Consider the following 23,661-nt stretch of genomic DNA (forward strand, 5'->3'; position numbering starts at 1 on the left):
CTGCTTGCTGTCAGTCATGCCTAATATCGCGGTTTTCAATAGTTAAAGATCGGGCTGTCGCAGGCTGTCATAGCAATCCAATCCCCCGCTATACCGCCTTCCCACCACCACCACCTACCAAAACCACCCCAATCAATTACACGACGACACCAACAAGAGAGCTGTGGCACGCCGGTTGCCTCCACGCCCCGCTCCGGATAGCTACTTTTCTAACTACCACCAACCTAGCTCGCAAACCCGCGTCGCCGACTAATATATTGCACAATCACCGACAAGATGCCCGTGCTGTACCGAATAGGCATTCCGGTGCAAACCGGCAACGATATCGACGCCGGTGGGAAAACGCCAAACATTTTACGAAGAGAGTTTGAGGAATCGAGTAAACCGAAACTCCCATTGGTAAGTTCTTGCTTTCAGTCGTCAACAATATGTGCTTGCAATAGAACATGGCCACTAACACGTTACACCACTTCCGCCAGATTCTGGGAATTGTCGCGGCTGCCGTAGTCCTCACACTCATAATGATTTGCGTTTGGGGGCGCACTCGGAGTAAAGGCTCGAAACCTTTTGGCAAAAAGAGCGGCTACCACCAAACGGGCAATGCTGAGGAATCGGGAATGACGACCCGCAATGTGCCTCCCAATTTCGACGCCGCCGTGGCGGCCCATAATCAACGCCAGAGTGAAGTCAACCGAAATATCTCGATACGATCCATCATGACCCTGCCCGCCTACCGAAACAAGCCCGACGAGAACGAGCAAGTGTTGGGTCGGGAGGGCGACCGAGGTGGCGTGGATGTGGTCCTGGAGCACCCCACGGACCGAGAGGAAGAAGACCTGCGTGACGTCGAGATGGAAACGTTATATCAGATCCGCCTAGCAAGGCGGGCCGAAATCGCCGAGAGGGAGGAACGCCGGCGACTCAGGCGAGAGGCCAGGGCACGCGGCGACACGGTTGCGCTGGCCGAGCTCTCGCAGCGGGCCCGAGCCGCCAGCAACTCGAGCGTCATCAGCGAGCTGCGCGCCGAACACGACCGCCTCAAGACCCAGCGCCAACGAGCCGTTTCCAGCGTCAGCTATGCGGATCTGGGCGTAGCCCGCCACGACGGCACGCGGCTGCGCGCCAACAGCCAGGAGAGCGAGAGGATGGGACTGCTGTCCGACGCCGCGAGCGTGGCCCTGTCGGTCAACTCGCCCTCGCTCTCCACGCACCACCGCCAGCGCAGCGCCAGCTCCGTGCTCAGCTGGGACAGCGCCCAGGACCTCGACATCCCGCAGAACTCGCCGGGCATGACGCGGTCAGGCGCCACGACGCCGCAGCGGCTGTCGGCACAGTACTCGGGCGGCGGTTTCCGGTCACGGTCGCGGGCGGGCTCCAGCCCTGAGCTGATCGACGAGGCGGACCTGGGCGACGCGGAGATTCCCCCGCACGACCCCCCTGGCTACGACGACGTCAGCCTGGACGACAACAACAACTACCCGAGGTCGGGCGCCACGACGCCCGTCAACTTCAACGAGCCCCCGCCCGAGTACAGCACCATGGGCCCGACGGTCGAGCGGGACCGGCGCCTGGACGAGCAGGTGGCGGACATGGTCGACAGCGTGGGCGAGGGCGGCGACCTCAGCGAGCGGCGCCTCAGCGGCGTTAACGAGCCGGCGGCGGCGGCGAATACGAACAGATTGTCCACGCGGTCTACGCGAGGCGTGGGAGGGGTGCCGCAGCTGCCCAGTCTGCGGATTCGGGAGCTACCGCAGATTGTGGTCGAGCCTTCTAGTGCTCACCCGGGGAGGGAACATGAGTCCTTTTGAACGTACGAGCGTCGGACGATGAGATACGGCACGAGTGCGACATGACCAATGTGGCAGACCTGCGGTAGTACGATGAATGGACGAGGGGATTTCGCCACAGATGCAGAAGTCTACTCACTGTCGGAGGCGACAGTCTAAAAGACAAAACTGCGCGATTCGACTATAGAACGAGCACATACATATATGCTGATCCATCACCCTTGCCAGGGAATGATGTATCAAGCATGACGACAGAGAGCAAAAACGGGGGGATTGCTTCTGTAATTTACAAACTTCTGGTTGCAATATTTCAAAGCTGCTAGGCGTTTACAGGGTGGGGGTTCCAACGGGAGCGAAGCATTGAAGCCTTTTTTGCCTTTGCTTTGCGGCTTGCTTCCACGGCGTTCCGATGATGAACGGGGGAAACCGAGACCACTTGAATAATGAGTGCAGCTCCGAGTACATAACGATATATACCACTTATCCTTTTCGCCATCTTACAATCTTTGTTGTTGCCTATAATGAATCTCGGGTGATTTTGGTTTGGATATCCAGTTCTGTTGTTGTTGCTGTTGCTCGTGTATGTCTTGTCCCCACGTGGAGCAACGTTCCAAGTAAGGGGTGAGGATGTCAGTCCTCAAGGGGGGTTTCCCGAGACCGGGGCTACCCATCTTCTCCTTAGACGGCATGTATGTAGCTGTTTCGGGTTGCCACGTTTTGTGCATGTTTGGCCGCTGTCGCGCAGTAAGGGCGAAGGTCAGGGGCTCGCTCGGCTGCTCACGTCTCGGCCAGAGGAAGCGAGGGCAGCCTTCTGCAGTCGAAGGGCAGACTCGAAAGTTCGTGTTCGCGATAGCTGATGAACGGACATGGATGGTCCAAAGTTTGGATCGAGGTTGGTGTGGCTGCAAGGAGCCACGGTGGTTGGGGACTCTTACTGTGGTGAACTTACCGATGGAGTGGTCAGTAGCAGAAGACTGATATGGAACACCAGTATATAGAATGAGCCTAGTTGGATCACGATCAGAAATAATGAGTCTTGAGATAAGTCGTTGAGATCCCTAGCATTCCACCTGATTTCGGACAATGTAATTGTCCCCTAGATCTGGCTTGAGGGGCCCGCGTAAAGTGCGGTGTGATAACGCCAAGTGGGATAGGGATGATGACTTAACACCAGAGTCTGTAAGGACTGCGTTCTGTCACCGTATATGATCCTATCAGCGGGAAGAGATGTTGCCACGGCTACATCCATCTTTGCATAAGCAAGGGTGAACCGTTGACGGCCTATTGATATCTTTCATCGATTCACCCCACGCATCGCAGCTCACTTTCCGCCCTTCTGTCATGTAAAGAAAACTTGAGCGAGAGGGATAATTATTATCGATCATTCCAATGCCAGTCACAACTGCGGAAAGACTCACTATCAGGAAGTACTAGCCACTACAGGAGGTCACACATCAATCGGTCGAGCAGGCAAGAGCTTTGGTTTGGGAAATCAAAGGGAATCATTATTTATGGTTTTCGCTAATCTATTTGACTTTATTGGACGACACACTTCTTGGGGAGACCGCAGGGGCCTTCGCCCTTGCTCTTCTTCTCCTTGGGCTCATTAGCCCCAGCGTCTTGCTGGGCGCCCGAAGAAGTGTTGCCGGCGGCGGCGGCCTCCTTCTTCTCAGTATTACCCAAGGAAGCGGCCTCAGGTCCGCTGCCATGCAGTCATGACACGTACTTGTTGACGACGTGGTAGAACTGCTCGCCCTGGATCTCGGCGACCTCGAGCTCCTTGGGGGAGGGCTGGCGGGAGCCGTCGCCGGCGGCGAAGGCGCCGGCGCCCCAGGGGGAGCCGCCGCGGACCTCGCTCATGTCGGTGAGCTGGCCGAAGCTGTTCTTGTAGCCCAGGGGCACGTACATGATGCCGTGGTGGGCGAGGGTGCTCATGGCGGCGATGGCGGTGGACTCCTGGCCGCCGCCGGGCGAGGCGGTGCTGATGAAGACGCCGGCGAACTTGCCGTGGAAGCCGCCCGAGGCCCACTGGCCACCGGTCTTGTCCCAGAAGGCCTTCCACTGCGCGGGGAAGTTTCCGAACCGGGTCGGGATGCCCATCAGGAAGCCGTCGTACTGCTCGAGGGTGGCGGGGTCCGTCAGGATGGGGATGTCGGACTTCTGGCCGGGGGCGTGCATCTTGGTGAGCACGTCGGCGGGTAGGGTCTCGGCCACCTGGTACAGGTCGCAGGTGCCGCCGGCCTTCTCGATGCCGCGCTTCTCAGCCTCGGCCAGGGTACGGATGTGTCCGTACATGGAGTACTGTAGCGACAATGGTTAGGGGTTGTCGAGCCATGGAGGAGAGGTGGGCAACACTTACGAAGACGATTGCGATCTTGGGGGCCATCTTGACGGATTTCTTCACAAGCTGTGAGGGTATATGAAACTAGATGGTGTGTTTTTGGGAGGAGTATGGGAATGAATAAGAAGAATCAGAGACAGGATGGGGGAGGGACACGGCAGGATCTAAATACTTCTGGACATCCGGGAGAGCCAAAGGAGGGGCGGCTGCAACATCACCTGGATGTGTGTACTTTACACACTGCACCTGCAGACAACCTAACCTAAGCTAGACCATTCCATCGTTTTCTATAGGGGAGTATCCATGGATGATGTGGATAGATGGGGATCTGCTTTGGAGTGACTGCCCGCAAGAGGCAGGGAGGTATGGAGCTCGAGCGAGATTCTCGAGAGACCTCTGTCTCGAAACAAAGAAGGCCCAGATGCATCATGGCTAGCGACTTGCTGGCCAACGGGACGGGCTAGTGCCTGCAGGTGGTCCCCCAATGTGGAGAGCTGTGGCCGGAAGTACCGTAGCAACCGACCGTTGCATGCTTTGCTACCGAGGTGGAGGACGGATTTACAAGAGATTCATCATGATGACAGATCATCACCACAGCAGCAGCGGCAGACGGCCCTCTTCACATCTCGCAGCACAGCAACAGAGAGGTTGAGATGCGTATGTACCTCCCCTGAATGACCGACTCCGTGCTCTCTTACCAACCAACTGCATTGGGGCCTGCAGACGGGATGCCTGCAATGCAACGACATTTTCCATATTGCCAGAGCGGAGTTCCAGGCCCTTAGAAAGAGCTTACACTGCGATTACAATTGATGATATCAGCACGCCATCGTGCTTTAGCTCTCTAGCGGGGTGGCTGGCCCGCAGCTTGTTAGCCCCACCCGCCGCGACCTTGAGCATTGAGCTTCGTCCGTCCGTGCAGCTAAAACAGAAAAACCAACTGCAGCTGGTCTCGCCGGTACCTGATGCTATCTGCCTATTCTGGTACGAGCCGAAAGGAAAAATCGATGGAAAGACCCCATTCCTCGACATTTCCTTTAATTCTTCCGGGTTTTTGGAGCCGAGTGATTGTCCATCGGCTGGACAATGATGCCTTGGAAGTATGCAATCGAGCATCACAAAAGGCAATAGGTGACGTCGTTACAGTGGCCCCGCGAGTCAGTTGGGAACCAGAAGACTGTTTCTCAGTGCCAGGCACAATCTCGACATAACCCGATAAGCCGACAGGGGGGCTGGGGAAGAGCGCTCGAGAGACTTCTGGAGAGAACTGCACAACACAACAATCTTGAGAGGTGCGGCGACGAATGGCATGACATAAAGAATGGAGCCGCCTGCCCGGGGGCCTGCCTCGAGACAGCGAGATTCGCAGGCCAGACTGCTGAATAATTGCTTACGAGCCCCCGTCGCGTAAGGCTTATTAAGTCATTGCTAACCTGCGCCCGATTGAGTAATTCCGGGGGGACAAGTACTAAACAGGCCTTCTGGTCTCTGTCGACCGTGGCCCCAGTTAAAAACTCATCCTTCCCCCTAGGTTAGTGGTTTGTTCTTCGGCTGTCTCTCACCGATAGCCGGCTAACCTAATATTGGCAAAGCCAGGCACGCACCCGCCGGGGCCAAAGGCGCCCCCTCTGTTTCTTTCCATCAAGCTTCGTTCCTCAAGATCGGGGCGGGACGACGCCATCGTGGCCGTTCTATTGAATTTCAAACAGCTTAGCAATCATGCGAAGGATTCCACATGTGGAGAGTCATGCAGCTGACCGCTCGCTCCATCAGCAGCCATGCCATGCACACTCCAGACGGGCCTAGGTTAGTTAGCCTTACAATGCGAGGTCGTTGCCGCCCCAACCAGCTCCCAAGCTGAGACAGATAGAAACTACTACATGATACATCGGAGTTAAGGAGGAGAAAGAAGACGACGAAGTATTGGTCTTGCTCCATCATCAATTACAAACTGTTTTGCTTTACTTTGCTTTGCTTGCACACCCCTGATCCCCTTTTCAAAACTTCATGGGATATTGATCCGGCGGCGGCCCGAAGTAGCCCTGCGCCGGCACCGCCAGCAGCGACGCGTTCTGGTTGTACGCCACGTAGTCGACGCCGGCCGTCGTCACCTCGTTCCCCACCAGGGCGGCACGTCGGTGTCGGTGAAGGCGAAGGAGAAGGTCTGGAGGATGGCGCTGAGCGCGATGCCGGCGCCGAACCCGGCCTCGATCAGGTAGTTGTACTTTTCCCACCAGGCCCCGTAGTGGCGTTTTACGTAGTACTGCGCGGTCGGTTGGGTTAGTTGGTGTTTCTTGCTTTCTTGCTTGCTCTTGGGGTGGGGGAGAGGAGGGTCAAGACAACTTACCATCATGAAGAACGAAATGTACATGGCGTTGGTGGCGTACGACAGGTTGTTGCCGCCGGTCCAGTTCAGGGCCCCCTTGAGGGCGACGGCGGGGTCGAAGTACCAGAGGTAGGACAGCGGCGTGAAGAAGTAGCGCTGGTACGCGGTGAACCGGCCCTCGGACGCGGTCCGGCGGCGGGCCCAGGCCTGGACCGCGGGCCCGTACCGCCGGGCCAGGCCCCAAACGAGGCCGACGACGCCGCCCATCAGGAAGCACCACGGCAGGATCGGGTAGAGTGCGAACATGTTGCGCACGCCAAAGGCGCCGTACTCGATGGCGGAGGCGTACACGAGCACGGCGTTGGCGCAGACGAAGTGTTGGGCGTTCTGGTTGGCATTAGCATTTGCTGTCTCGGGAAAAGGTCCAGACTGGCAGGGTATACCAGAATGAAGAAGAGATAGGAGGGCGCTTACGTTCCACTGACAAAGCGTGCCGTCGTCAAAGTTGACGACCATCCAGTCGAGCATACCCACAAACACAAACGTGTTGATCAGCACGGCCAGCACCTGGCCCCGAAAGACGGCGCGCGGCGGGATCTTGGCGTAGTGGCCCATCTTCTGCCCGGCGATGTAGTCGGCGGCCTGCTCGTCGAAGTTCTGGCCGAAGGCAGTGACGAGGATGAGGGCCTCGGGGCTGCCGGGGAACCAGAGCCCGCCCAGCAGCTGGAAGAGCACGTTGAAGTCCATTTTCACGTTGGCCGAGGCCCGCAGCAGCGTCGCGGGCACGAGCATGACGGCGCTGACGCCCGCGACGGCGAAGAGGGACCACCACGGCACGTGGACGGGCCAGACCTCGAGGGCGACGATGCCCAAGGTCAGGGAGATGCAGAGGACGCCCAGGAACCACCAGTCGGGCACCTCGGGGTAGGCGCGCATCAGGCGCGAGAAGGGGTCGTGGTAGCTGTCGTAGATGGATTTGCGCTGGCGGTACTGCGCCAGGCCGCGCCACATCTCGGCGCCGGACCGTTTGAGGGATTCCCAGTGCTGGATCGACACGCTGAAGAGCGTCAGCGGGTACCAGGCGAACCAGCCGCCCTGCCCGAAGACGTTGGCGCCCGAGAAGAAAGGGGGGCCGTACTCGCGATAGGCGGCCATGTTGATGCTGCTGGTCTGCGTGTCGAGGATCCTGGTGACGTTGTACTTTTTGCCGTCGTTGGCGAAGACTGGGTGGGTTCTTATCAGCCCTCCTGTATACTTCCGTTTTCGAAGCCAGAATTGGAGAATAGGTAAGTAGCTTACCTTCGTTGCTGTTGATGGGCATGTACGCGGACCAGTACATGTTGCCCCAGTACATGCCAATAATAATCAGCCCCGAGACGAAGCGGGCAAAGTACTGCTGCGCGAAGCTGAAGAAGGGCGTCGTCAGCGCCCCCTTGCCCGCGACGTTCCAGTCGAAGGTGGCGAGCGGGTTGTAGCCCATGCCGCCCCAGAACCCCGTGACCATGGCCAGCGTGAAGTTCTGGGGCGCGATCCAGGTCATCCAGTTGAAGGAGCGCAGCGCCTTGAACAGCGTGTTGGGGACCCAGAAGTAGAAGAACATGAGCAGGGCGCACGTCAGGAAGAAGCGGTAGCGCGAGACGGTCCAGCCGTGGATGTTCTCGTTCTTTTAGAAGCGGCGGTCGGCTCGCGCTCGACGAGGGCCCGGTTCAGGGCCAGGGCGGGGAAGACTTCGGGGAAGAGGCAGCTGATGGGGTAGATGACGAAGCGGCGCAGCAGGCCGGCGAAGCCCATGCCGAAGAAGTTGACGGAGAGGGCGAGGACGATCTCGTAGCCGAAGGTGACCCAGGTGTTGCCGAGGTACTGCGGAAGCCTCTGCACGAGGTAGACGTAGTAGGTGTTGCCCGCGTTATTGGCGATCGTAAAAATAATCGAGCAAAAGACCTGCTCCTTGAAGCTCCAGGGGCCCGGGTTGAGCGAGTGCCGCGTGCCTCCCACGGTGACGCCCCAGTCGGGCAGGACGCGGGCGAGGAAGAGGCCGCAGGGGGCGATGAGCAGCTGCATGACGACGGGCGAGATGTCGATGGCCGGCTGCCGCGGCGAGAAGAAGGTGTTGACGGCCGTGATGCCGGCCATGAAGGACAGGCCCAGGAAGTAGGCCCGCGCCGTCTCGACGGGCGTCGTCGCGTCGTCGCCCGGCCGCGTCACGGACCGGACTTCGGGGTAGGGCGAGTGGTGGTGGTAGATGGCCGCCTCGGTCTTGAGGTCGAAGGCGTAGTCCTCTTCCGTCATAACCACGGGGCTGGCAGTGGCGGTCTCTCCTCCTCCTTCAGGGGCACCACCGCTGCAATACGCCTTGGGCCCCGCGACCAGGAGCCGCATGCGCGCCAGCGACGCCGCCGGGAAGTTGGGGTCGTCGGCGTGCTGCGCGATGGCGTCCACGAGGATCTCGACCGCCTCGGCCTCGCTCATGCCCACGAGCTGGTCCAGGATGTACTCCACGTCCGACGAGGGGGCCAGGTGGTCCGCCTCGGCCTTGCGTCCGTAGTGCGCCGCGACGCGCTGGTGCTGCTCTGCCGTCACGGGCTGGCCTTCCTCGATGGCGTGCACGATCTTGGCGATCTCGGGCTCTTCCGCCTTTTCCTTTCCGGTTTCCATGTTCGCTTGATCCCCGCTGCTGCTTTCTGTTGGGGCTGAGTAGATCGCATCCTCCTCTCCCCCTCTGCGGACCGTTTCTTTCTCGTCGTCTCCCATGACTGCTAAGATGGGCTCGGAGCACTCTCTCAACGCCGGTGTTTGGTGTAGTCGAGTTCTGACAATTGGGCGAATTCGCATTTCATATCAGACCAACCTATAGCGTATTGCCCGTTTCATGGTGTGGTCTTGCAATGCCTTCCCCTTGATGAAGAGACTGAGTAGTATATCAGAAGAGAGCTCGTAGCAGCGCCAATGTCTTGCCCCATGAGTTAATTCCCATGCAGCCAACGGCGACTAGCTCGCCTACCTGCCTACCTCGGGTGAGGGGTCGATCACCCTTCCAAGACAAGGTTCGAGATAGAGCCATTTTCTGGTCTGATTGGTCCACGGCCATGACCTCGTGGGACTATCACCCGAGCTCCCTCCTGCAGAGGCCGGCTTGAGTTGCTGTTGATTGGATCGTCAGTTCCCTTCTTTGCCCCCTCCCTTGGCTGAGCTGTCGACTCGGCATGCCGTGGCCAACTGTGCCCCCTTGGCTTCCCCGTAGTCCTGCTAGCCCGTTCGGCCATGCAGGCTGAACCTAATTGACGGAATACATCGGTAAGGAGGGCACCGGAGACACTCGTGAAGCCAATAGCCTAGCCGCGATTTGACAAGCCATCGAGCCGTGTCTCTGGAATTGGAACGTTGCATGGCGTATGCAGGGTACGGGTAGGCTCATGTAGCTACCCCCGCATACTGTAGTCGTTGGGACTGAGGGAGAGAACCAGCAAAGGGCGGGAGACGCTCAAACGAAGAACGCTTTAGCGGCATGCTAGCTTGTTTGACCGGCCGGAGCATCTCATCCTTTTGCGAGCAGTAAGTGAAGTTCTCCCGAGCCAGTCGGCGAAGCTGCTCAAATGGTGTACCTTTCGAAGCCATTGAGATGCCCTCCAACCCAAATCTGCTCAGGAGACTCTCGTGAGATGATTGGCTGCTACTGAACGCTGGAGGCTCTCAGTGTCAATTGGCGTTGGGATGCACGCAGGCCATTACCATAACCGGTGTCTTTGGAAACAGAAGTCGCATTGCAGTAATTTTGTGGTGCACCAATGCGATATTGGCTTCTCAATCTTTATGATATCAAAACCACAAGTTCAGACGGAGGAAGCGAAAATTGTAACATTTAGGGGGTGCACCAAAGCCTTTATGTCAGAGTCGGCCTGATGGATGACCCGCAGGGGGCGTACCACTCACGTGAGATGGTGATTACGCTTTCCTTTGGTTGCCTGCGTCGATACCACCTTACATTAGGGGTATTTCAATTGGTTCACAGTGCTTTCTTATACAGAGAGAGCACCCATTAACCATAAGAGCTACACGAATGGAAACCGAGCATTGTGGCCATTGCTGGATGCCGCCATGAACGGTGCAGGGTTTTGACATCGCGTCCAAAATGCCCCTTTTTAGTACATTTCCATTCGCGACTCAATCGTGATGCCCGTCACCTAGGTGAGCCCCTGAATAATCCAAACTTCACCTATAAGTTCTTTTGTCTTCTATGCAGAAGCAGAGTTACCACCATCAACACCGACCCCGCCCCCAGCGTAGCCCCCGCGTACGCAATCAGCCCCCTCCAGTCCGCCTCATCCGCCCCCTGACCCAAGATAGCCCCCGCGACCGGCGTGCCCGCCAGGACCGCCAGCCCCGAGAACAGATAGTTAGTCCCCATGCGGGTCCCCAGCCTGCCCAAGTCGGGCGTCAGGGGCACGAGGGAGCTGGGCAGCAGACTAACGAGCCCGCCCTGAAAGACGCCGTAGAGCACCGAGAAGACGACGAGGCCCGGGACGCTGCTGCTGCGGGCGAGGGCGAGGCCCAGCCAGAGGAACCCCGTCGCGGCGCACAGCGCCGTCATGCCGAGGATGGTATTGAGGGATCCCGCGTGCACGGCCGCCCAGGGCGGGAGGACGCGGCCTGCGGCGCTGCCGAGGTTGAGCAGGGCCACGAGGTAGGAGGGCGAGAAGGCGCCGGCGGAGGAGGAGGCGCCGAAACGGAGGGCGTAGAGCTGCAGGTAGAAGAAGGGGACCCAGAGCCCGAGGAAGGCGCAGACGATGGCGGCGGTGAAGACCATGATGGGGGCGTCGCGGAAGTAGGTCCAGTCGACGAAGGCGCGGCGTTTACGTGACGGGTCCGGGTCCGGGTCCATGCGCGCTTTGAGGAAGATGAGGGGGGCGGCGGAAAGGGCCAGGAGGATGAAGGCGATGATGCGTGTGGTCCAGCCGAAGCCGACTAGGGGCTGCAGCTTGCTGAAGATGATGGGTAGCACCACCCCCGCGATGGGCGACCCGACCGACTGCACGCCCATGGCGAGGGCGCGCCGCTTCTCGAACCACTGCCCCACGGCGGCGGCGGCGGGGAGGTAGAGCAGGCCGCAGCCGAGGCCGACGCAGACGCCCTGGGCGAGAAGGAACTGGTAGTACCGCGTGCAGACCGAGGTCAGGAACATGCCGAGGACCACGAGCCCGTGGCCGGTCAGCAGAAGAAGTCGGAGGTAGCCCATGTCGAAGAGCGGGCCCGATACCACTCCGCCCATCATCAGGAGCGCACCCTGAACGGACCCCATCCAGGAGATGGCGGAGGAGGATACATAAGGGTGGTTGTTCGGCCCTGCGGCGGCGAAAAGCTCGCGCTCGTAGTAGGTCTGGAACACGCCGAAGGAGTTGACTAGACCCCACGTGTGCACTGCCGAGACCGTGGCGCCTAGGACAACGAGCCAGGCTTCGCGGCCGCCGTCGGGCGGTGGCGTCTTTGGAGTTGCCGCCTCTGTCAATGACGATGGCACAGTCGGAGGAGAAGCGGGAACTGTAATTTCTGTGTCCGACGGAGGAGCGAGGCTGGAAGTGATGTTCCCGAGGGGCGAAGCATTGCCAACCTCCTTTTTGCAGGTAGCCAACCGGGGGTCCGTAAGCGCATTTGTACCCACCATTATGGAAGTGACTGAAGCAACACTTGTGAAAGAACCTGTAGGTAGCAGTTTTATTGAGTCAAATTTCTAGTCTTCCGTTTGTTTCCAGGTCACCGCTAGCTAGTAAAGGCGTGGTGTCCGCACCGGAATACCGGGTGCTTCCAGGGATGCAAGCTTGCTCGCTCTGGTACTTGCATATCTAGCCAGGGGTAAGCCAGCAGATACGAGATCTGATGCCGTTTCACCGGCCGATAGTCGAGCTTGGCGAAAATATCAGTACCTCCCGTTTCCAAACTTCGAAATGTGAGAAAAGAGCTCCAGATCTAGTGGCTCGGTGGATATCATTAATTATACTACCTGCCGCCACTGTTACAATGCTCGTTGCCACCACACCCAACTGGCAGTATTAACTCTGCTACTGTCTCCGGTGACACCGCATAGTTAGAGTAGAACGATTGTGGAGATGGTGTGCTCCCGTGTCAATGTAAAACTACTTATCACTATATATAGACAGAAAGGGGTAGGCTACTGTTCACACTCACGCATTCTGCTGTGTTTTCCACTCGTAAAATGGTTTATTACTACTCCTGTCGTATGGACTCATTTCCTCTTGACAGACCGCCAGGCTACACTCAAGCAGCCCTCGAAAGACCCAGCTCCCGGATGAAGATATCCGCTGCCTTCTCGCCCACCGTCAGCGCCGTACTCATGGTATTGACAGCCACGTTCTCCGGCACGATACTCAAGTCCGCCACCTTCAACCCCCGCACCCCGTGCACGCCCAAGTCCGCATCCACGACGCCCATCGCCTCCCGGGGCGCCATCTTGCACGTCCCAAGGCCGTGCCAGCACGTCGACATGTTGTCCCGGAGCCACTTCTCGATGACCACCTCGTCCGGGGCCTCGTACCGAATCTCCCCCTTCTCGGTCGATGCAGCCGCAGCATCGCTGCCCTCTTCGACGGAGGGAAAGGCTGCGGTGGAGCCGGCAGCGAAGGAGGGAACTCGAAGCGCAAGCTCGCCCCGCTGGCTCTTCATGCGCCGCGCCACCTCGCGCTGCTTCTTGTAGCCCCACACGTGCGTCTTGAGGTCGAACTCGGCCTCGTCGCTCAGGTAGCCCGTCTTGAAGTCCAGGGGGTCATCGAGCGAGCTGCCTGTGATGTGCTGGTGGGTGTCAGTCAACCGTCAACGTCAAACTCGGGCATTACTTGGGCTTTCTTGGATCTACTTACCACATGGCCACGGGAATAAGGATACGACGAGAAAACATCAATAGTAAAGTACTGCGACCCCACCGCCGCCGTCTTGGACCGACCCCCAATGACCCGCTGCTTCTCGCCCGCGTCCGCCTCCGCCGCCTGGTGGACGAGCGACCCCGCGTGGAACAGCATCGAGACCAGCGGCTTGCCGGGCTCGTCGCGGAAGTCCCGGTCCCAGACGGCCTCGAAGCGCGGCCCCAGCGCTTTAACTTCAGCGGCGGTCGGCCGCAGCTTGGACGACGCGTCGATGCCGTTCCAGCCCAGCCTCTTGTCGCCGCTGGCCAGCAGCGCCGCGATCCCCTCCTCGCTGCCGTCGTGCACGCCGTCTGCGGTGCTGTCGGGCGGCAGGTCGGCTTGGTACGGGTACAGGCTGATGGTGTGGTCCTGGAAGTCGTGGCCCACGCCCGGCAGGGCGGCCACGAGCGGCACGCTGCCGCCGCTGGCCCGTTCGAGGACGGCAGGGTCGCCGACGCCGGAGCGTTCTAGGATCGGGGGCGAGCCTAGGGTCCCGCAGGAGAGGACGACGAGTTTCTTGGCGGCTACGGACCGAGTAGTGGTCTTGTTGGACGACGTCTCGGCGGATGATGATGGTTGGGTCGCCGGGTTGGGGCGGAACTCGACCCCCGACGCCCGCCGATCGCCGTCGAAGAGGACGCGGACGACTTGGGTCTCGACCAGGACGTGGAGGTTGGGATGCTTACCGCCCTGTAGCAGGGGATGTAGGTAGGTGTGCGCTGCGTCCTGCCGCCGACCGTCGGGGGAGATGTACTTCATGATGCGCGAGACGCCGATGGAGTGGAAGTCCTGGAGGTCCGGGGGCTCGTCGTAGCCCAGCTGCTTCATGGCCTGGATGAAGTCGTCCTCGGCCACCTCGGAGCGGTAGGTGCCGCTGGAGACCTGGACGGGGCCGTCGTAGCCGTGGTCGTCCGGGTTACCGAGGCCGTGATACGTCTCCCACTGACCGATACAAAGTTGGGTTTAGCTATTTTTGAACGGGCTATCTATGCAGGGGAGGAAATGTGGGCTTACCTTCTTGATAAACGGCCTCAACTCGTCCGACGTCCAGCCCGGCGTGCCCCACGAGTCAAAGTCGCATTTCTGCGCCCGCATGTACATCATGAGGTTGACCGACGAGCCGCCGCCCAGGGTGTGGCCCACGGTGACGACGGACTCGCGGTCCGCGAGCTGGTTCTCGGGCCGGGCCACGTGGTGGTAGACCCGCTGCTGCTCGTCCTGCTTGTAGTTCTCGCGCCACAGCAGCGGGTGCGTGACGGCGGGGACGCCGTAGTTGTCGCGGCCGCTCTCGATGACGAGGACCGACAGGCCCGGGTCGGCGGCGGCCAGTCGCGAGGCGACGACGCAGGCCGTTGTGCCGCCTGCGAGCGGGAAAAAGGGGGGTTAGTTGGCTGTTTGTTTTTGCGGTGGTAGTGATTTTGAGCTTACCTCCGGCAATGATCACGTCGACCTCCTTTAGGGTGCTCGGTAGCTCATTATAGATCACCATGGTGAACCTAATCTCTCATGTATGGAAATTGTTCGTCTCTGAGTCAGTCATTGCCGAGGGGCCCTACGCAGTTTAAATCCACGCGGGGCGCCCCATGGGGAAGTGGCAGTCATCGTAAAGCCCACAGTAGCATGAAGCCTCGGAGGAACTACAAGGCGGGGTGTTTCGCGACATCCTTCCGAGTTGGCCCTGTGAAAGTGGCGTGTTACCCCAACCATGCACGGCGGATGTAAGGAGCGGGATGTTGCACATCCCGGGCGGGCGGACGAGAACCCCGCAGCCTGCGGTTGGTTTCTTGGCTTGATGCAGGCAGGCGGGCAGCAACAACAACAGGAATATCTTGGCCATTTATAGCGAGTTTTGATTGACAATGCATATTTACGCCCAATAAGGGGCAAAATAGAGTCGCACGATATGTCGGCGGTCGGTTAAGAAGGGTGCGAGACGTGGTTGGACGCATGTGGAAAGTAAATCGGTAGGCATTTGATAGGAGTTTGTCTTTACAATCACTGTATATTTACCCAGGATCGTAGTATCTCCTTAGGTTCCGTATCTGAGGATATCCGTATAGCTATATATCATTTCTCATAGTCTCTATACACGGCATGGACTGCCTCGACCAGGTAGCGTGCCCGAGGGTGCGCATCCAAGGAACCGTCCGCTCTGCTCTCTTCACACCCTTTCCTGTACGATATCGCCCAATCTGTCATTGAGCTCTTCCTCGCCCTCTCCACCACCATCGAGGTTGAAATATTCCATACTCGGAAACCGGCAAGCAAAACGCTCCGCCATGTGCGCAATATCCTCCTTGGAAACATGGGTTCCATCGTCATTATCCGATTCGGGATCGTAGTCTTCAGGCCACAGCGGGACATGGTCTCTGTGCAATAATAGACCCAAAGACCAGATGCTATCCGATATTGTGCTGTTATCACCTTCTTCCCAGTCGATCGAGATACAGGACAAGTCAAGTTCCTTCAGATTCGGGCAATGACGACCAAGCGATTTGATTGATTGTAGTGTGAGGGGCTCGTTGCCCGTGTCGACCTTATAATACAACTTGAACTCCTTGATTCGAGGCAGTCCTTGTGCGATCTTCTCCATCATCGAATCATCCAGACCCTCAGCCCGCGGCGGACACGCGTCGCCTATCACGAGGCGCTGAAGGTCTGGGCAGTTCTCGGCAATGAGTAGTAGGTCCGTCTTTTGAAGTATGGCGCCGTCGTCATATGACACGACCAGGTCTTTCAGTTGCGGGTAGTTGACAAAGGGCTCGATGCTAGTACAAGAAGACGGCATCGTTACCTGCAGCGTGGCGAGGCCCGGGACGTGACGGCTCAGCAGACCTAGCCCTTCAGGCGTGATGCGGGTGTATAGGTGCTTTAGGGCGGGGAACATGCGCTGCTCCCCTCGGATCCAGTCGTCCTGGATATCATGGAGACGTAGCAACTCCAAATTTGAGTACTGTGCGGCGGCGTGGAATGCTTCTTTTGTCCAGAGGCGCTGGAAACCAGTATCCAGCATGAGACACTGCAACGAGGCCTGCGAGCGGAGAAATCGTAGCAGGCCATCCTGCGTCATAGTGTTGTCGATGGATGACAGTGTGAGCTGCTGCAATTGAGGACAGTGCGTTCGCAGCTCATCCAAGAATGCGTCTGAAAGTCCACTCCCTGTGTGAAGCCCAAAGGTGCGCAAGCTGGGTTGCGCATAGCGGATGACCACATCGGCTTTATTCAGCGTGGAAGCTTCGGGCGACTCGTAAAAGTCCAGTTCTTCGAGCTGCGGGTACTGCAAGCAAGCGAGATGACTGTGCCATTTGGCCTCATCTCCGTAGGGCCAAGTTTCATCCGGCTCAGCAAAGACCAGAATATGGATGAAGTTTGCGTAGACCTGGGCGCGCTGCCGGCTGCGCTGGCTGATCTCGGCGAGCCGGCAGATGCCCGGGGTGACATGGCCCGCAGTGGCAGAATTGTAACGGGAACCGCAGCCGTACCACAGGAGCCGGCAGGCTTCTTCGGAAAAGAGGCGGTTGACGAAGAGGCAAGTGAAAAGATAGCCCGGCGCGCCGCTCTCGGACTTGACAATAGCGGCGACGATTTCGGGGAGGAGGAGAGCGCGGTGCATCGTCCAGTTTACTTGATGTTTTCTTGAAGAGGAAACTGAAAAGAAGACGTTGAATGGCTGGAGAGCGGCAACCGACTGCCAGTGTGTATATGAGGCTTGTGGACTCTGTCCCGAGGAGCGCGAGACGTCAGACGGCCCCAGGCTTCGTCACAGAATTGAGGCGTAGGCGGCGCACACTTGGATGAAGTGTTCTTGATTGCTTACCTACTTCTTTCCTTTTGGCTGGGCTGTTGCCCCGCAAAGTTGGGACTTGCCTTGTTTTGGTGGGGATAGTGGACTCGCAGCTGAACACAGGCCGGTCCTGCCTTCACCACAGCCACCAAAGACCAGTAAGCAAATCCTGATGAGGAAAAGAACCCACCCAAGCTACATCCTGCGCCGGAACTCATTAGTAATTCCAATCAAGAATGGGAAATGATCTATAGTAGGCTTACTACCTAACCCAGTAAGCAAAAGTTCCCAACGGTAGTGATTCCCTTCACAAAACGAACTGCACAATATGTGGAACTGTGGAACGACGGCTGGGCGGAAGCTATTTCAAGGCACTCATGGCAGCGAATAGGACCACGGGCCCTTTGGCGACCCATTTAATAAGCAAGCGATCAGCATAAGCCTTTGCGGTGCCGGGCGCCAAGTCCGGGGGTTAGCACCTTTCGTGATATGTGGTTCTTGACTCCTCCTCGCAGGTACAGTAGCTCGCAGCTAAGGAAGAAGACTATCGTTTCATCTGTGCATCTATTTATAGAGAAGACTTGTTGGCAATGATATGCAATAATCTACACTTGGTAGTTGTCAGGGTAGAGAGGTCTTACAGAGATCTGCAATACAGCCAACGGCCCATTGAATCCTTAGATCTTCACATTGAGTGTATATTTCTTTTTGTTTACATTGATGACGAATATCCGGAGCTGCTTACTCCAGTCTCGTGTTCGTGGTGTTGAGTTATGCCTGAAGAGCGTGTCCATGTGAGGTCCTCACGAATATATATAGTCGAAAGAAGTCTCCTAAACTCCTAACTCATCTCAGCATCAAACCAGCACTCAGCAACAAACACCATCTACTACTACCTCCATCTCTTCACACTTCAAACCCCCTAACTTCTTCTCTACCTATAACCCAGAACAACTTCCCCCTCCATCAAAATGCAGTTCACCACCCAACTCGTCTCCCTCCTCCTCCTCGCGTCCCCGGCCCTCATCTCCGCCGCCCCCGCCGCCGAGCCCATCAACGGCGACCTCCTGGCCGCCCGCAGCGCCGAAGACTACGGCGCCGCGGCCACCGAGTTCGACTTCACCAAGCGGGCGGTCGAGGTCCTGTTCGCGCGCGACGGCGAGACCTGCAATGCCCGCCGTCCCGGCAACGACGACAAGGACGGGCAGAAGAAGTACGACGACAACAAGAAGAAGATGAGCGAGGCCACCAAGAAGGCGCACGAGGGCCAGAGCGCCTGCCCCAGCTCCAGCCGCGGCGACTTTGACAAGTCCAAGGACGAGAAGAAGCGCAAGGACATCAAGAAGAAGTGCCTCGACGGCTACCGCAAGTAAGTCTTTTTCTTATTCTCACTCACTTACCCCTTCTCCCAAATTAACAAATACTGACTGGACTTAGGTGTGTCAAGGAGCGCAAGAACGCCAACAAGGCTTGCGAGCACATGGGCGGCACCGTCGATGCTGGCCACAAGACGGCCGTCAAGGTCTGCGAGGAGCAGCGTGACTACTGGAACGCGAAGAAGCCTTAGATTGCCACTCTTAGGCGAGAATCACTTCTCATGGCCTGGTATATATGGGATACTTAAGCACAAGTGAGCGGGCGCAATTTCTGTGGCCCCTTTTGTGTTGTCTGGTGTGTTGAGATTATGTCAGGAGTCAGGGGTTTGCATTGGGCACGGTCATTCAGGGGTATTTCAAAGGTTATCACTTCTTTTCTTCGCTTTTACATAGGTTTACACTGAGATGGTGGATGCTGCCTCATTCCATCAAATACAGTCTTTACAGTTGGATACATACAATCTCTCCATGTGCCCCTAGTAAGGCCCACAGAACGCCATTGACTATGCGGGCTCCTAAACTCTGCTCGCGGCAGACAATATGGCAGTTCACTGTACGAGAAACGAATTAAAAAATAGTGCTTACCCTCGAACGAAACAATTCCCGCCACGCCGATGGCGATGTTGGCCTGCATCGGGCGCTATTGCGAGCGGAGAGAGACTTTTAGTAAGCGCGCCAGGTCGCATTCTGCTACCTATTGCGGTCGTAGACGCTGACTGGCTCTGGAAACATTTACCTTATATGGAAGGATGCCTGGGTAGGTACTGGCAATACTCCCAAGAACATGTCTGCATCGGGAACATTGAAGCTTCTTCAGTGAGTGTAACATACAATTTGTTCGCCCCGTTTTCGCGCGTGAAGAAACTTCCGAGCTTAAGGATCGTCGTACGATCAGTATGAAGCATCGAGTGCCAAGTACGAAAGTTCAACTCTGTCATTCAAGCTGGAAGAAGCCTTTTCCATCGACGGTAAGAGGGCTTCCCCTTTCCAAAAACCCACGAACCCGGTGACAGGATTTCTCCCTCAATGCAACCTCAGGATAATCTACGCTGCCAGTGATCTGATTGTCTTACTAAGGACACACTCACTATCTCAGAGGTGTCAATTGAAAAGAAAATATCAAAGTGCCGCATAGCTTCGCTTGAAAAGCGGTAAATACATGCAAGGTCAGCAGACTATTGACAACTTCAATTCTGAAGGGGGGTTACAGTTACCAAAGGCATGGGTCAAAACAGATGACTGGAAAGGCCCCCTATTGGCCTAAAGGAGGTCTGCCTGCTTATTCGAGGTTCAGTAATCCCCATCCGGTTCGGTATGGAACCCCCGGCGGGTGCTGAGTCAGTCGGGCCAGCTGAGAGGTTTATGGGAGATCGGCGGTAAGGCTTATGCAGAATTGGGGGGAAAGCTGACGCCGAATGCACCCCTTTCTCTACTAGCGGTCATCCATATGCGGCATCTACCACTCAACACCTGGCCCGTTTGGGCCCGGCCATCCTGCGGCTCAGATGAAACAACCGTGACCTTCCCCTGAGTCCCATAGTTGCCAGTAATGCTTGATTCAAAATCCGAGTGACTGGCAACGGGCACCAGACCTTGCTCTGCAATTGGACCGAGCTATGCATTTTAGACAAATGTATTGTCGTTTCCTTCTCCCAGGGATTCGGATCCTTTATGCGCGGGAATTACCACCATCTTGATCCGGTCAAGCGCCTATGCATTCGGCGAACAAGTGATACAGGAACCAATTAGGTTGCTAATAGGATTCGGTGGGTATTGTCACCAGGGCCTCACATTATTGGATGCCGAACGTGACGGAGGGGATCCTCGAAACGATGGCATGTTACCAGAGTGACTGTAAGCCTTGCAAGCAACCGAAAGAGAATCATGCGTCGACGGTGTGGTTGCAATCACACAGACCGCCAGCCCTTATATCGTTTCTATTCGTCATGGGCGCCGGTGAGTTATTGTTACATTTGCCGATGCCTGGATAGTAGACCCAGGTGATGGAACCAAGATGTGAACGTGATGAGGTGGGTATTCTAAGCAACACCTAGATCTAGATTCTTGTCTTGGTGTTGCTCACTCTGAGGATGATGACTTCTCATCCATCCCGGAAGGTTGCATCCAAAAAGGGGGACTTATTCAGAGACTCTTCCGACAGAGGCATCTAGGACTGCTGACCATGATGAGGTTATCGCGATATTCTTCGACTATAAAGACCGTATTTCCAGTCGCAGATGCCGTGATATTTCCTCTTGCTCCTCAGGCAATTCCCATAACTCATCCAGCCCTCTCTTCCTACCATCTTCCAGTAGTAAACCCTTTTTGACCGAGACTTCCCATTCAAAATGGTCACCCTCAACCTCTTCGCCCTGGCCACCGCCAGCTTCCTCCTCCCCCTCAGCGCCACCGCCGCCCCCACCGCGGCGCCCAAGAACGAGACGGTCACGATCCAGTCGGCGCCGCAGCTCATCTCGGGCCCGTGGCAGAACTTCCCCAAGATGAGTAGCTGGCTCACCTTCGACCAGATGTTCGACGCCAACAAGAACTCGATGAACCAGGCGGGCAGCACCTGGGACGACATCGGCCGCATCAACGTGGCCATCCGCAACGCCGCCGCCAGCATCGGCGTCGACGAGCGCGTCATCCTGGGCATCATCATGCAGGAGTCCCACGGCTACGTCGGGGTCGTGACCACCTTCAGCCCCGGCGAGGGGATCCCCACGGCGGGCATCATGCAGTGCAGTAACTGCCAGGGCTTCCCCGGGCAGACGGGCCTGAGCCAGGTAAGTAGTAGTGACACGGAACCCAGAATGAATTTGTTATGTGCATATGTAGGTCTTTGTTGTTGATTCATCATCACCAAATCTACAGGACCAAATCTCGGCCATGGTCAACGGCGGCACCACCCACTTCAAGGCCAACCTCCAGGACTTCGGCAACCAGTGGAGCGAGGAGTCCATCTACCCGGCCCTGCGCGAGTACAACTCGGGCTCCGTCAACCAGAACGACCTCAGCGACGGGATGGGCGCCACGCCTACCTACGTCAGCGACATTTCCCAGCGCCTCACGGGCTGGGTTGACTAAGTCGACACGAGATAGAGCCTCGCCGAGTGGGGTTTTGTGGCACAAGGGAAGATGCGAGTAGCTGTTGAGATCCTCCGGGGAGTTTGCCCAAGAACAGCAAGTTGGTTTTACGACCTTGGGTAGAGGTGTTGAAGCAACAGGGGAGAGACAACAGTTGAGGATGGGGAGCTGCCTAATGTTTGTTGCTTAAAGTGGCTGATCTCCTTCACGTCAAAGTCGCTCTTTTAAATACTCTGTATTCGCTGTATATATTGTATGTATGAACAAATCATTTTTGCCAATTCTGGTTCGCATTCGTGATATAACGAGTACACGATGATTATTAATTCAGTGATGTAAAAGAGAAAAAAGAAATGCCCATCTTTAAGGGGAACAGTAACCCCTTTTCGGCTCCGCCCGCATTCCTTCTGCTGGCAAAGCTTAAACCGGGATGCCCCGGCCTGTCTTTGACACACGCAGAAGTTGCCCTTCCTGGCTGGGGGAGCGGATCTCCCGGAGACACAATGCAGCAAGGTCTGGCCCGTAAGGCGCCGGGGCTTAGATCCCGGCACAATTGGCCAAGTGCTTACTTTTGGAACGGGGTTCCCTACCCAGAATATACGACACTCCCGAAAGTGGATTCAAATAAGATGAACTTCTAAAGGCCTGGAAGCGTCTTGACTGCGGCGCGGCCTCCATAAGCTATGCAGGGCGGATACAACGGTTTGCGACTCGAGATTTGCTGACAGTGGGGCATAAGTCCAGGGGTGCTGGGTGGGGAGTCGGAGTGCGCTCCGGACAGTTCATATGGAAACCATGGCAAACTATATAAAGGCAAGCTATGCCTCCGGACCAAGAAAGCACTTGGCAAGCTTCCTGTTATAGTCTCTTGTTAATATCAATCGGCCATCAATTGCTTCGTTTAACCCCCCACGAACGCCAAGATGAAGCTCTCCCTCCAAGCCGCCGCCACCCTGGCGCTCCTGAGCGGCCCCGCGATCTCATCGCCCCTGACACCGAGGGCCGCAGCGGGTCCCCAATCAACCCTGCAGCAAGTCACGGACCTGTACCCCGACCCGACCGGCAAGGCCAAGATGTACGTCTACGTGCCCTCGCAGCTGGCGCCCAAGCCCGCCATCATCGTCGCCCTCCACTACTGCGCCGGCACAGCCGAGGCCTACTTCGCCGGCTCGCCCTACGCCCAGCTCGCCGACGCCAAGGGCTTCGTCGTCGTCTACCCGGAGAGCCCCCACCAGGGCACCTGCTGGGACGTCTCGTCCCGCGCGTCGCTCACGCACAACGGGGGCAGCGACAGCGCGTCCATCGCGAGCATGGTCGGGTACGCGCTCCAGAAGTACGGGGGCGACGCGTCGAGGGTGTTTGTGACGGGGTCTTCGTCGGGGGCTATGATGGCTGTGAGTATCTCTTTTTGTTTTCTTTCCCACCACATTGGTATACTGTTTGTTTCTCTTGCTGACGATTACCCCAACAAAAGAACGTCATGGCCGCGACCTACCCCGACCTCTTCCAAGCCGCCATCGTCTACTCCGGCGTCGCCGCGGGCTGCTTCGCCTCCGCCACCGGCCTCGTCGACGCCTGGAACAGCACCTGCTCCCAAGGCGAGTCGCACGCGACGTCGTCACAATGGGCCAATATCGTGCACGACATGTATCCCGGCTACGCGGGCGCGCGCCCGCGGATGCAGATCTACCACGGCAGCGCGGACGCGGCGCTGCTGCCGCCCAACTACAACGAGACGGCCAAGCAGTGGACGGGCGTGTTTGGGCTGGACGTGGATCAGCCGAAGTCAGTGAAGGCAGACTTTCCGCTCGCGGGATATACGACGACGACGTGGTCGGCGGAGGTGCAGGGGGTTTATGCGTTGGGGGTTGGGCACACGGTGCCGATTCGGGGAGAGGATGATATGGCGTTCTTTGGATTGTAGGGGTTGCCGGGCAAATGAATATGACACGGCACCAGGTCGGATAGTGATGGAATGGTTGATTCCACGTACATAGAATACCCCACGGTGCTAGGCACACGTCAATGCACACATGTCCCAATAACTCT

General features: G+C 57.4%; 9 protein-coding genes across 9 annotated transcripts; 4 read left to right on the top strand and 5 right to left on the bottom strand.

The window, feature by feature from the left end:
- Window positions 1–446: 446 nt before the first annotated feature.
- Window positions 447–1,808, top strand: PG985_011812 (uncharacterized protein; the record flags this gene model as incomplete). Its single annotated transcript, XM_066831579.1, has 1 exon — window positions 447–1,808. The coding sequence occupies one exon, from the start codon at window positions 447–449 to the stop codon at window positions 1,806–1,808; it is 1,362 nt and encodes a 453-aa protein (XP_066679629.1).
- Window positions 1,809–3,500: 1,692 nt separating this feature from the next.
- Window positions 3,501–4,173, bottom strand: PG985_011813 (Minor allergen Alt a 7; the record flags this gene model as incomplete). Its single annotated transcript, XM_066831580.1, has 2 exons — window positions 3,501–4,088; window positions 4,147–4,173. The coding sequence occupies 2 exons, from the start codon at window positions 4,171–4,173 to the stop codon at window positions 3,501–3,503; spliced, it is 615 nt and encodes a 204-aa protein (XP_066679630.1).
- Window positions 4,174–6,125: 1,952 nt separating this feature from the next.
- On the bottom strand, window positions 6,126–9,205 carry PG985_011814 (uncharacterized protein; the record flags this gene model as incomplete). The annotated part of the gene is made up of 6 exons (XM_066831581.1): window positions 6,126–6,239; window positions 6,263–6,391; window positions 6,476–6,841; window positions 6,929–7,677; window positions 7,754–8,117; window positions 8,150–9,205. The coding sequence occupies 6 exons, from the start codon at window positions 9,203–9,205 to the stop codon at window positions 6,126–6,128; spliced, it is 2,778 nt and encodes a 925-aa protein (XP_066679631.1).
- A 1,462-nt stretch (window positions 9,206–10,667) lies between these two features.
- On the bottom strand, window positions 10,668–12,113 carry PG985_011815 (uncharacterized protein; the record flags this gene model as incomplete). Its single annotated transcript, XM_066831582.1, has 1 exon — window positions 10,668–12,113. One exon carries the CDS (start codon window positions 12,111–12,113, stop codon window positions 10,668–10,670), a length of 1,446 nt encoding a protein of 481 aa, XP_066679632.1.
- A 611-nt stretch (window positions 12,114–12,724) lies between these two features.
- On the bottom strand, window positions 12,725–14,854 carry PG985_011816 (uncharacterized protein; the record flags this gene model as incomplete). Its single annotated transcript, XM_066831583.1, has 4 exons — window positions 12,725–13,255; window positions 13,324–14,307; window positions 14,380–14,726; window positions 14,794–14,854. The coding sequence occupies 4 exons, from the start codon at window positions 14,852–14,854 to the stop codon at window positions 12,725–12,727; spliced, it is 1,923 nt and encodes a 640-aa protein (XP_066679633.1).
- Window positions 14,855–15,526: 672 nt separating this feature from the next.
- Window positions 15,527–16,978, bottom strand: PG985_011817 (uncharacterized protein; the record flags this gene model as incomplete). The annotated part of the gene is made up of 1 exon (XM_066831584.1): window positions 15,527–16,978. The coding sequence occupies one exon, from the start codon at window positions 16,976–16,978 to the stop codon at window positions 15,527–15,529; it is 1,452 nt and encodes a 483-aa protein (XP_066679634.1).
- A 1,142-nt stretch (window positions 16,979–18,120) lies between these two features.
- PG985_011818 (uncharacterized protein) lies at window positions 18,121–18,716 on the top strand (the record flags this gene model as incomplete). Its single annotated transcript, XM_066831585.1, has 2 exons — window positions 18,121–18,518; window positions 18,587–18,716. 2 exons carry the CDS (start codon window positions 18,121–18,123, stop codon window positions 18,714–18,716), a joined length of 528 nt encoding a protein of 175 aa, XP_066679635.1.
- Window positions 18,717–20,873: 2,157 nt separating this feature from the next.
- PG985_011819 (uncharacterized protein) lies at window positions 20,874–21,612 on the top strand (the record flags this gene model as incomplete). The annotated part of the gene is made up of 2 exons (XM_066831586.1): window positions 20,874–21,311; window positions 21,364–21,612. 2 exons carry the CDS (start codon window positions 20,874–20,876, stop codon window positions 21,610–21,612), a joined length of 687 nt encoding a protein of 228 aa, XP_066679636.1.
- A 923-nt stretch (window positions 21,613–22,535) lies between these two features.
- Window positions 22,536–23,536, top strand: PG985_011820 (alpha/beta-hydrolase; the record flags this gene model as incomplete). Its single annotated transcript, XM_066831587.1, has 2 exons — window positions 22,536–23,006; window positions 23,087–23,536. The coding sequence occupies 2 exons, from the start codon at window positions 22,536–22,538 to the stop codon at window positions 23,534–23,536; spliced, it is 921 nt and encodes a 306-aa protein (XP_066679637.1).
- Between the last annotated feature and the right edge of the window lie 125 nt (window positions 23,537–23,661).

The sequence above is a fragment of the Apiospora marii genome, assembly GCF_038362585.1.
Source record: "Apiospora marii strain CBS 49790 chromosome Unknown utg000009l_segment0_segment0, whole genome shotgun sequence".
NCBI classification, from domain to species: domain Eukaryota; kingdom Fungi; phylum Ascomycota; class Sordariomycetes; order Amphisphaeriales; family Apiosporaceae; genus Apiospora; species Apiospora marii.